This window comes from Ascidiella aspersa, chromosome 4 (genome assembly GCF_963924565.1).
Source record: "Ascidiella aspersa chromosome 4, kaAscAspe10.2, whole genome shotgun sequence".
NCBI classification, from domain to species: domain Eukaryota; kingdom Metazoa; phylum Chordata; class Ascidiacea; order Phlebobranchia; family Ascidiidae; genus Ascidiella; species Ascidiella aspersa.
The window spans coordinates 28,735,964-28,749,037 of NC_139450.1; the positions used below are offsets into that span (position 1 = coordinate 28,735,964).

A 13,074-nucleotide genomic window follows, 5' to 3' on the forward strand; every position below is an offset into this window, starting at 1 on the left:
CTATACTTGTATTCTAAACGATTTTGATGTCATCCACCAGTTTTGCTGTTGTGAATGTTTGCACGCATTTATTGCGAATATGGTTTTATTTGCAGTTAGATGAATTCCGTCTTTGTAGTTATACAAAATTTGAATAAAAGTAAAGAAAGTAGAGAAGAAATGATAAGCTCCGATATATATCTAAATCAAAAATTCTGATTAAATGTTATAGCTGGTTAATTCAGTCAGCTCAGTTTGTGTCATATTAAATAAAGGGTTTCTTAACCGTTGCCCTTGGCACCCCTTAAGCTTTTTTTTGGGGGGGGGGTATTTACTTATGTTATGACCTCAGAGACCTCCTTTGTGACGTGACGTAATTTTTTTAACATTATTATACACAAATTGTTGAGCACACACAATGAAGAGGTGCACACCGTAGAAAGGTTAAAAACAACGATGATAAGGGAAATTGACGATAACATGATAATATAGCTGCCCAATCGTTATTAAAATGTATAGATTCAGAATCGTTATAGACAAGTAAAAATCAAATGGAGGTATTATATAGGGGCTATACGTCATGTTATGAAGACGTGTCACAACAATCATTATCAATAAACATTATAAAACACGCTTAAACCTCGATAACAACTTCCAATATTATATTATACAAAACGGTGTTTTAAAGCTTTTTTTAATGCGGACCCCTAAACTTTTTTTGCTTCGCGGGATCAGGGTCCGCATAACATTTTAACCAGCCAATTTTAGAAACCGGCTGTTTTAGGTCCAACAACTATAAAACTGAAATGGAGTCTTACATTCAAGGAGAAGGCGCCAAAGCGTTTTTTTTTTTTTTCTTTTTTGAGATATACACCTTAGGTATCGTACCTTTAAGGCAGTGATTCCCAAACTGTGTGCCAAAAAGGGTGCCGCGAAACTTTTTGTAATTTTGGAAAAGTGAGTATTTGTATTACCAATAGGCATACACGCAAGCATTTTAGACTTAAATACGTACTATCCATTACGAATTAATAATTTTGAGACACTTACATGTGGTTTGTCGCGTGTTATAAGGGCGATTGTAAAATTACTCTATTGTTGTTCTGTTAAAAGTGTGCCGCGAAATTGTTAAGATTTGTTTAGTGTGCCGCGAGCCAAAAAAGTTTGAGAACCACTGCTTTAAGGCATCTACATACCACAGTTGAAGAACCCCTGATATATAGTTAGATCCTATCAAAGGCGATGGTAAGTGCGTGTTGAACCATATATCCAACAAAGTTAACAAGTTGTACACAAATTGTCAGAAACAATTAAACTAAAAACACTTAAAAAGGAGCCTCAATTAAAGAAGGATTATAGTTGAATAGCAAGGGATAAAAGAAGGTCTTGACACCTTTTTCAATCGAAAACGCGAAACTTTCCTTCTGCGATCAGCTGCTTCCATACCCGGCCATTGGGAAACTCGTGGTCATCCAGCGATTTCTTCTTCATTTCTGTGGAATAGCCGGCGTCCTACAAATGTCCAAAACAACGTGATTTATCCGTGAAATTTAGCACACTTTCCGTTTCTAGTTGCATACGAGTTATTATAGTTATCAATACTTCGTGAGTAAAAAAATTAATATTCACCCCAAAAAAATTAAATTAAAATTTAGCCCTGGAGAAAATGTATTAGACATGCAGAAAATAAAACGAATAAAACAGTTTAAAAGTTTCTCGTGGGTCTATCACCGGAAAGTATAAAAGACAAAGTAATCAACAATGTTATTTACTATAAACATATTTTTTGATTTACTAAATTGAGATTACTAGATATTTTTTTTACCTAATAAGGACGTAAATTTTATTACAGATGACTTGCAAGTGTTAAAACAACTTTATGATAAAATATTTTTTCCATTTTAAATATAAGTTTTCTGGGTTTTTGAGGCAAAAAAATAAATTTAAAGCGATATAAGTTTAAGCACAATATAGATAGATAAGTTTCTTGCGGCAAATGTTTATCTGTAGGAAAGAAGAACGTTGCGGAAGTAAGTTTTACATTAAATAACAATTTTAAGCTTTATTTTACAAAAAAGTTAACAAAAAGGCAACACGATCGACTGTTGTTTAGAGACTCTCGATCAACTGGTTCAGTAAAAGAAGTCACAAAACCACTTATTAAACGTTTTAAGCGTTAATTGCATTCCAAGCTAGCGATGGAGGTTAATTTGTTATGTTAACGAACGCCTTTTTAGGTTTGTCCAAACAGCAATTGGTCATTTTAATGCTCCGCTTGTGTGCGACAGCTACTGTAGCGACGTAACACATATTCGACGCGATCGATCGGTCGATCGCCATCGACGTGTCGGCTTCCCCTGGTGTATTCAATTGCATGGTAAAACAACTTTAACCTTCGCATTTACCTTGGGCGCCATATAGCGGGTGTTTTTAACCTCAATCGGATACTCAAAGTGCTCGTGCAGATGGTCGACGTACTCGCAAACCCTGTCGACACAAAGAAAAATATCGCACGTCAGAGGGCTGACGTCACGCCGTATATGATGACGTCATTGTGTTTACCTGCCCTCTGTTGTGGCGGAGACGCAAAGAAAGTCGAACATGGCCAGGTGCTGAACCAGCTCGCACAGCCCCACACCGCCCGCGTGCGGACAAACTGGCACTGCATAAAAATCAAAAATAAAAACCGTTGTTGTTAATTTAGTATATCTTTGTTAAGATTTAGTGAAATTTATGCCCAATGTGGTAAAGTCCTTTTATAAAACCCAGTGGAGGTAATCATAAATTACCTTAAGTCCAATCAAGTCATTTGCGAGGGATAGCAAGTCAAGAGCCATAGACCAGGTAATTGTCATAGCAAGCCAAGTCCAAGCATTGCATAAAAACAAACTGTAAATTGACTAAGATTGGCCAATTATTTGAACTAAAAAAGTGGTTTTACTATTTGTTTTTCATTAGCAAACAACAAAAGCTTAACATATAACAAGCAACTTAAGTTACAAGCAGAAGTCGGTGTAAAGCAAGCAAATTTTACCTAAAACTATTGGAGGAAAATACATAAGGCCAAGTCAAGTCATTTTTTCCCAAACGACCGAAGGCAATCAGGTCATTTAAATAAACAAAAAAAGAAACAGTGACTTAAGTGCACCAAAAACATAAGATTGCAATAATACCAAGTGATCATGAAAATAACCCTTTTTAATAGAAACTGATAATACAACGCCTTTTTTAACTGCTTTACTTTTTTTTAATGAAACGAACGGTAAGAAAAAGTATAATGTGTTATTTGTTCAGATAATTCATCATTGATTAACTTCCCTGTTGTTAGCTCGTATATTTTTTGTAATACTGTAGTAAATACTAGGATTGTTATGTATGAAGTGTTTTCTTTTCTGTATGTAAGCGCCCGTCGTATACAGGAGTATAAGGTTTGGTGCTATAATACGTAACATACCTCCGATTTAACGCATTTATTTCGATGTGGGGAAGTTAGGTATCAATAGGCATCGGTTTGTTCTACAAAATTATCCAGCCTACCAGCAAGGTTCACGCCCGCCTTGGAAAATGCTCAAATTTACCTTAATTGCGTGGGCCTAACTAAAATAAACTTCACATATGAGTTACATGTCAACCCAAATTCCACAATAATTGCGCCTCGTCTTTACACAACAAAATACAGTTTCGCCAAAAATCCGAAACGCCCCATGTTAACAATACATTAGCCACATATTACCGTTGAATTTCTTGGCCAAGAGAAGGATGGCGATATTCTCGTTTACTGATCCGACGCGGCAGGAGTCGATTTGCAGGAACTGCAGCGCATCGGATTGGAGGAACTGCTTGAAGAGGACGCGATTCTGGCACTGCTCCCCCGTCGCCACCCCGATTCCGAGGGGTTTCATCGCCTGATAAAATCGCATAAAGTTTTATAAGCCAAAGTTGAAACAGTACAAATTTTACTGGAAGTGATCGTTAGCTGCATTTTTGTTTTTAGGGCAAATGAGAAGCGTTTTCTATTGTCATAAATGTTATTAGATAATATTTACCAAACATAAATTACATATATAAAAACTGAGAGGGATTAGGACTATTTCAGAAGGCAATTAACGAAATTAATAATATACACAGTTATACTTCTCTGTATGTTATGGAGATTTCCGATAATATCGGTTTGGGAGCGGATACACGATGCCAAGTGGTAGTATCGGTGGTCATCCGATACTATGGTGGTTTCGCTGCCGATATCAAATTAATGCAGGTATTTCAGCTATGATTTGCGATCATACGCAGCGATTATACCTTGAAACGTATTATTTAAAAAGAGGTGGACAGCTATAGTGGCAACTAAATTTCATAAAGCAAGCTTTGGCCTCATAACCTAGAAAAATTACCTTAGGGCGTTTTAATTTCACCAGCTATGCTTGTTTCAGCATAGTAAGGACGTGATTTGTAATCATATCAGATCGCAAAACTTTTAGTCTAAAATATCGGTTGTCGGAATAAAATTTCAATATCGGTTATCGGAATAAAATTTCAAGTATCGGACATCTCTTCTATGTTATAACGTATTGGAACAGTGTCAAAACTTCAAACCTCCAATGTGAACTAGCCAAGGCTAAAAAATGGACTTTTCATTGAAAAGGCAAAACACCCTTTCAAATGCTTCGATGATTTTTGCAGGAAGATTTATTGAGAAATAAAAAATATCATTCGATGTGATGCACAAACATTCTACTAAAATCTTAATTTAAATGCATTCAAGGAGATGTCCTGGTAAAAACGAACATTTTTACCGGGCATTACTGCAAAATTTATAAGAACGCCGTTTCTGCAGCCATTTGTTTACCGGAACGCCGTTCAGGACCGTTCCAATTTTGCCACTTGTATAAAATATCTTTAAATCACAGCGCCAAGCAACAGTGGCCAAGTCAAAACATTGCACCCCGGAAACGACCTTATGCAGGAAGCGGTCAAGTTGGGCGGCAAGTCACCTTTGCGATGGCGGCATGTCCCAGAACGTCGTCTGGACTCGTGGGTTCTTCGATCCAGAGCGGTTTGAACTCGGCGAGTTGCTTCATCCACGTTATGGCCTCATCAACATCCCAACGCTGGTTGGCGTCCATCATCTGAACGGCAACATTACACAGGTTAGAATTTTCACACAGGTTACAACCACCACACAGGTTACAACCACACGGATTGTTTTTTAGAGAACCACTGGTTTAGGAAACAGAAAAGTTTCACCCCGTTGCCAAATACAGGCAGCAATACAAGGAAAAAAAGTGTGTGTAACGCCTGGCCCGTTGGAACAGATGACTTACAAGCTGCTTCTCCCAACCAATCTGGTCCCTGATCAGCTTTGCTCGTCTTCGGTCGTCGGCAACATTCACTCCAACCTTCATCTTAAACCTGTTAGGAAAAATAAGACTTTCGCCGACTGACACAATTCGATTTACATGCAATTTTGTATAACAATTTTGCGTTTACGACTAAATTGCGTTACAAGACAGCGCGCAAAATCATCCGAAGTATACAGGAACGTACACATGCTCTAATACAGTGGTTCTCAAACTGGGGTCCGCGGTCCTTTTGGGGTCCGCGAGACAATTTCCGGGGACTGCGAAGCACCTAACCAAAAATCAACACGACGCTCCTGATGAAGAAAACTTGTTGTGCAATAAAATTTTCAGGCAACTTAAAACAAAGCTGAATATAGTTGTTTTTTGAAGTTATTGTACGCTTAGGGTTGAATTGTCCATTGTGACGTCATAGTCTTGCGTTGTTTTAATGAGAATTGCGTTTTCACAGCTTGCTGCGATGACACTGTGGGCTGTACAGTCAGTCACGGTTTTAAAACTGTTCGTGATTGCTTTACTCAAATAAAGTTATTCGTTAGAGGTTAACATAGCCGAGCTGAAAGCAAAGAAGCAAGTTTACCCGTCCCATTTATACCATTAAAAACAAATGTTATTTTGTGTATATTTTGAGGGACCGTGAGCGATTTAAAAAGTTGCTGAGGGGCCGTTGCGTAATTTTGTTTTTAAAGTTAAGAACCACTGCTCTAGTAGAGGTTTCTCAACCGTGAATGAATTATCAGGAATGATTTCAAAATTACAAGGAATTTGTAAGTCGTGTTTTTATGTTGTTTTATGGTCAGTGTTTATATTAAAGGTGCAAAAATACTTTTTTTATTTTATTTTACGTCGTTTTTACTAGGACAAGCGCTATCCTCGTTTATTCCTAACAATTTGGTACTAATATGGTGTAACAAATGCCTAAAATTCTAAAGAGATTATACTCTGTGTTATATTGAAATGTTTAAAGGTGTATTTGCAGGTGTTCATTTTCTTAGGGAAATTGAGTTTTAAATAGAGAAATAGAGGCTGAAGGGGTCAAGAGGAAGGAAAGGTTCAGAACCACTAGGCTATACCGTTACTAGTGGCGTAAGCATATTAGGGGATAAAAATAAAGCACTTCGTGCATAACCTATAGGTTATTTAAAAAAAGAGTACAATTCTGCCCATCACGTTACTCACATTGTCCAGCCTTCGCTGAGAGCATCACGGCATCTCTGAAAACAATATATATAAGACTTTAAATGTAAACAGAACACCATTTCACAAACTGGACACGAATTGGTAAAAATTGCACGCGATTTTGATTTATAGGGATAGAGCAAGGCTGGACAAGCTACGACTCTATGTTTTTGTGCGGCTCAGTTGTTTAAAGAGTAATATTTAATTTTGGAGAGAGGTGATATTTCATTCAAAACATAATAATTGCCACTTATTAATCTGGTTTAACCACTGTGAGGTAACACTGCGGCGTGACCGATTCAAATACCTTAACATTTATTAGGTTGTTACAATGGGTAGCGTAGGCCCATCACTTTTTTGTAAAAAGTCTGTAATACCCGTGATTTGTTACCAAGTTTTAAAAGACTGCTGGGTTTGTGGCCCGCACAACAGATTACTCCCCCGTTTTCTGACGCGGTTGCCTAAAAAATTCACCCCATGGTAATCCACTTTATACGGTTCTTTAAACTACTAAATTTTAACTGTGGCTCCTGAGCTGAAAAGTTTTCCTACCACTGGTTTATTATATTTACGTTGAAAGGGATATTTCCAGCTTAAAGGGAACTATAAAAAAAAAACTTTCTCCTTATAAACTGTAATTATAGTCTCATTTTTAGTCGCAAAGATCCTAGATCCACCCCTGATAAACAGTTGTTGTGATAAAATGTTAAAAAACTACTCATTCTAAAAATAAAATTGCCAGTTAAAAATGTTTGCGGCCCGCCGAAACCCCTTTCTGAGTTTGGCTTAAGCTCGCATCTAAAGGTTGCCGACCCCTGAACCAAAATATAAGGATTTCATACGTGTTTTCTAATACAGACTAATTTCTTTGTCTCTTTACCTGAACCAGTACTTCGTCAGAATACCCAAGCCACGCAGTGGAGGTCGTATAAGCGGGAAATCCGTCAGAAAGCAGTTGACGTTCTATTAAACGTTGTAAATATTTTATTTCTATAGTTTTATGCTAACCCGTGTATAATGACATTAAGACTATTTGTCGTCCGTTTATATTATTACTAATAAACATAAAAACAAATGTTAAAAATATTAATTATGTCAAGTTATAAAATATTCAGTCACCTCGTTCGGGTTGGGTAACCTTGTTGTTTCGCAGTATTTCTAGGGCTTCATCTTTTGTCAAAACGTCAGTTCTGTAGTGAAAATACTGGTTACATATAAGTGAAAAAGGTGTAAAACAACTTTCAACTTACATGTAGCTAAAGTCGATCAGGTTTACGATTTCTTCTGGTGTCATGTCGCATAGAAGTTTCCACACAGGCTGAAAAAAACACGGATGTTTAAATAACAAACTAACAACTAAGAAACAAAAAGTTAGAAAGCAGATTTTCGTTTTCCATGCAACATATAATTTTTCATCGATATAATCTATCGATGCTTTAACCCTAGGATTTTTAATAAGCTATTTTGTATACCATTTCAGTAAATAGGACATATAGTGCAAATTTGGTATTAGTGTTTGAATGTTTTAACGATAATTGTCTTTAAATAAAGTCAAATAAGGCTAAATAAAGAATAAGTTCTTGGATAACAGATGGGCATGAAAGAAAAAAATAGTTCACCAATTTGAAAAAAAGAAGTAGCTATATTTGATTTTTTCCAATCAAGTTATACGGTAATTTTGTCAAGAAAGCGGGTCAGCGCCTGTTTGGTAATGGGCGATATTGAGAGAGATCGAACTTACCTTTCCAGCTTTTCTCGCCCAAAGATCCCACAGAGCGTTGAACACGCCGGCTGCTGCCATGTGGACGACCCCCTTTTCTGGTCCAAGCTGCAGATTAAAACATACGTTTTGTTAACGATGGCTTACACGATGACCAGCAGACATGGACAACTTGATAATTCGAGTTAACTAAATCAAAGAATTAAAGCAAATTGCGGCTAATTGTAATTCTAATCTAAGTTGCGAATGGCTTTTGCGTTCTCAAATTCTAGATATACTCTAATTCAAGTTTTACCAAAAATGCTCCTTTGTCCAGCGTCATTTTCAATCATTCAGTTGAAGCAAAGTGCTTCACTTAATACTCTGGTCAAAACGACTTGAATGTGAATTTATAGTGTAAAAAGCATAGGTGACATAAGAAGTCATAATATTATCACAGTGCTATTTGTTATCCACACTTTAGTACAAATTTAAATAAAATAATTCTAGTTTAAATTGTAATTTTTTTACAATTTTTTGAGAATTCGGTAAAAATAATTCTTCCTTAATTTAAAAAATTGCAAATGATCTCATTTGAATTCTAATCTAATTTCAAAAAAGCTAAAATAAATCTAGTTGTCTCAGTATGACGACGTGAAGCACTTGCGTTGCTCACCCATCTCATTTGTCCGTTTTGGGTGATTTCGCGCCAAAACTTGCCAAAGTTGGAGAAAATTTCGGACACCTTGCGGCCGGTCACGTGATGGCTGATGACGCGGGCAGCTTTTGCGACTAAAAAAAGAAGGAAGAGTTAAAGCATGTAGCTTAAGGCTTAAGCTATACAACAGTAGATTATTATATCTATTTAGAGCAATCATTTGGCATAATTACCGCCCACAGTCTCACAGCGTTGTACACTTGTGCTCCTTGTCAACAATTGACATGGCCTGTATTTTGAAGATTAGCAAAGCAACTGTGCTCCTTGTCAACAATTGACATGGCCTGTATTTTGAAGATTGCGTTGTTTCGAAACAACACGAATAGTTACGTAACTATAAGACTGGGCTTCGGGGAATTTTTTTTATTGAAATAAAACAAGAAAACAAAATATAAAGTTATGAATCCAGGGTTATGTGAAAAAATGGATGCTCCTCGCGTACCACCTGAAAAACCTTCGCGTACCACTAGTGGTACGCGTACCACAAGTTGGGAACCCCTGCTCTACAGGAAGTTATCCAAACTGTCATAAATGTGTCAATCCAGCGATAATGCCTTTTCAAAAATGGCGACCCTAACTGTAGATGATGTGGCATTGTAGGTTTTACTGATTGTTTTTTGTTGCACAACGAACACATTGCGTTCGATAGGGTGTTTCGTTACGACCTCCAAATAGGAGCACACATTTCCGCTTATTAAAGGCAGTATTGCCGTTCATTAGCATGAAGAAAAAAGCCTAGTTTTAAACAATAAACTCCGAACAGGCATAAGTTTTAAAACTTAGGTAAAATTTGATAAACCTGCTGACTCTTTTTCTGTTCTGTTTGCCTTGCTTCACTAAAGTCGAACATATACTTTTATAATTTAGCGTTCGCGAAAGTGAAGCCACAAAAGCTGAAGCATGTACAAAAAAACAGTTTGTTATGGTCTTACTTATGTCGTTTCCGTGGCCCAACGAAAAGGTCAAACCGCACCCAGTTACTCCATCGTCGGCATCGGTTTCTATTGTAACGTATACGGCGGAGTAGTCAACTTCGCCGTGCTGAAACAAAAACGTGCAATTAAAGTTTGGTTAGGACTAACTGAGTTCATTTGACATACAAATCACTCATTACTAGTCATTAGTCCTAACAGCGCATATATTAAATATATGCACTGGTCCTATCCCCCAGGTGTTTACATTTGGCGCCTTTTACGTTTAGAAGTATTCATGTGTGACCAACATTTTAGCTGCTATGTTCAGTGCTTACGCGTCACGACATCTTTCACGAAATCCTTGCATAAAGGAAAACAGGAACGAACTGCCTTCAGTATGCAGTTTGTACACAACACGATTCACTACGCTAGCGTTGACCACCCTTTAGTCTGGTTTAAAACGCAAACAATATACTTAACGACTGAGACACAAAACGCTTCATTTAACCAGGTTTATCACATAGCAGGACTTTCGAAAACTTTTTAGTTTGCCTAACCTTTGAAGTTGGAAAACCTTTCTGCGACCTTTTACGTTTAACAGTGATGAACAGACGCTTTTCGTGTGCTTTTGACATGCATGATTATGCAATACTTTCGGCATTACTGATGTTGAATGACTCAAACCACAATGCATATAGATTTAACATTTGTGTAAAATACATCAAGCCCTAACCGCTACCAGTAAAACATGTTAAAAGACCACCAGGTTGGGAATCTCTTCTTTATAGTACTGTTAATTTCTAAGATTATACATTCTCGACATACCTTAGTAACCCTGAAAAAATGATATTTTAGTTACACGCTGTTAGCATAAACACCGTTTTTAAATCGTTTCTTGCAGATTTATTCAACAGCAACTTACCATAGCGTCAGAGCCATGATGTTCCAGAGATGTTGGAAAGCGAATGTCCCTGACAGTCACCTTGCTTATTGTACCTGCGTATTCCGCCATGTTTCTGCTAGCATTAAATTTCGCATGCAGCAACGTTTAGTATGCTGGCTGACTGTCGGCAGGCTAAAGTCCACAACTGAGCAAACAAAAAAGGTTTAGCTTACTGCTTTGCAGACGGCCGCTACGGAGGCTACAGTTGCTGGCGATTTCAAATAGCAGAGGCAAGTATGTTTTATTGTAATATCTCTATGTAGACGCCTGCCAACAGAAAGAATGATGAACAGAAATAGGACACCTTGTTAGGAAAGCAGCAATATGACGATAATAGTGCTGTTGACAGGTAGAGCTAGGCTAGAGGCGTTTCGGCCACAACTGTTTACTGTTTAATGTGTGTTATTGGTGAGGGTTGTTTACGTTTAGTTTTTGTTATATTTTTAAACAAGCTATTTAAATGTAGGCCTATGTGCAAAATACAAGTAACATTCTAATTTTATTCTATACTATTACCAAATTCTTTGTTGTTTGCCTTTTAATTAATAGTCATGGAACACTTTCCAGAGTTGGATATATTTCTAAAGCCAGCCTGCCTGGAAGAAACATTTAAAAAGGTATCTGAATTTGTCAGCAAAGTTATTCTTCATAATGAAGTCAAACTTGTCCTTGTAACATCTGGTGGCACGATTGTACCTTTGGAAAAGAACACTGTTCGATTTGTGGATAATTTTAGCACTGGCAAAAGAGGTGCAATTTCTGTTGAAGAATTTTTGAAAAATGGCTATCATGTGGTATTTTTACATCGACAAAAAAGCTGTTTTCCTTTCGAACATAGATTGGTAAACGACAGTTTTTTAAAATCTTTCAATATAGACTTGGAAAGCAATCAAGTCAGCATTAGAACTGATGTTGAAGATGTCATGAAAGAATGTCAGTTATTTCTCACTGACGAGAAATTTCTTGCAGTCCCATTTTTGACTTTGGACGACTATCTGCATTTGCTGTATGCATGTTGCGTTGCATTGAGACCATTAAAGTCAAAAGTTATGATTTATTTGGCAGCTGCTGTTTCAGATTTCTATTTGCCTCATGAAAAACTCCCCACCCATAAAATTCAATCTTCTAAATCTGATGGCCTGTCAGTAAACTTGGAACCAGTGCCAAAAATGATACAGCACCTTGTTCAAAGTTGGATTAAAGGTGCTTTCGTGGTTACTTTTAAGCTGGAAACAGATGAGACCATTCTTATCACAAAAGCCCAAACTGCTTTACAAACTTACAAGCACAATGCAGTTGTGGCTAACATGCTTCAAACCAAAGCTACTGAAGTAATAATTGTAACTTCTGGTGTCCAACAAGCCTTAAAGCTATCACCTGAAGATGTTACAAACAAAATTGAGATTGAGTCCCAAATTGTTGCCTATCTTCAAAAGATGCATAGTGAATTTAATTCCACTTAACACAACACAACCATTATATGGTGGTGCGAGTTTTCGCTGGATAGTATTTGCTGTGTACATTAAGACACCTAAGTTCCATTTTTTATGCTTTTTGCAAAACAGTTTATGTTGTCTTGTTAGTATTGTACTTTTTACTACTGGGCCCCAACCTCTAAGGCTTGCACATAAATTGCCTTATTACTGCTGCAAAAAAATCAACGAAACACTGATTAAAAATCCTTGTTGTACATTACAATTATAATATACCAATGACACAGTGCTGTAAACAAGTCTCAAGTCCCCAGAAGTCATCTCCAAGTCAAATCACTAATAACTAAAAAAATGAAACCTTTAAAATTTGTAAACTTGTCTGATTTGGAGCAATATGTCAACTAAAAGCAACATGTAGCAATCTAACTCAATTTTATAACAAAATGTACAATTTCAACCTAGTTATTTCACTCAATGATAAGCCAAGTCCTTTGTCCAAAACGACTCAACTCAAGTCATTTAAAAACAGTGACTTAAGTCATTACAACATAGTAATGCACTGTCCAGTGTTGTAATGACTGACTTGACTTAAGTCATTTTGTCAAATTACTTGGATTTTTTTTTTCGTTAAAATTTATCTCAAGTTTTGCACAATAAACACTTTTTTTGCTGTGTATTGTGTTTGTGTTATTTTTTTAGTTCAGTTGTTGCTTATAATCGGACGAGTTTACCAATTTTGATAGTTTAACAGTTTACTTTTATGTCAATGGACTGGGGGGCTTAACTTGTTATTTTTGCAAAAGATTTCACTTGGACTTAAGTCATATCAAAATGACATGTTTACAACACTGG

General features: G+C 36.8%; 2 protein-coding genes across 2 annotated transcripts; one reads left to right on the forward strand and one right to left on the reverse strand.

Annotated features, from left to right (window-relative positions):
- Positions 1-1,048: 1,048 nt before the first annotated feature.
- Positions 1,049-10,893, reverse strand: LOC146157332 (mitochondrial enolase superfamily member 1-like). Its single transcript, XM_083386663.1, has 14 exons — positions 10,769-10,893; positions 9,865-9,973; positions 8,891-9,006; positions 8,257-8,343; positions 7,766-7,833; positions 7,635-7,705; positions 7,396-7,478; positions 6,516-6,550; positions 5,301-5,388; positions 4,971-5,105; positions 3,713-3,884; positions 2,542-2,641; positions 2,385-2,466; positions 1,049-1,491 (listed from the first exon to the last, which is right to left on the reverse strand). Exons 1-14 carry the CDS (start codon positions 10,856-10,858, stop codon positions 1,378-1,380), a joined length of 1,350 nt encoding a protein of 449 aa, XP_083242789.1. The 5' UTR covers positions 10,859-10,893; the 3' UTR covers positions 1,049-1,377.
- Positions 10,894-11,180: 287 nt separating this feature from the next.
- On the forward strand, positions 11,181-12,796 carry LOC146157333 (phosphopantothenate--cysteine ligase-like). The gene has a single exon (XM_083387601.1). The coding sequence runs from the start codon at positions 11,341-11,343 to the stop codon at positions 12,250-12,252; it is 912 nt and encodes a 303-aa protein (XP_083243727.1). The 5' UTR covers positions 11,181-11,340; the 3' UTR covers positions 12,253-12,796.
- The last annotated feature ends 278 nt before the right edge of the window (positions 12,797-13,074 follow it).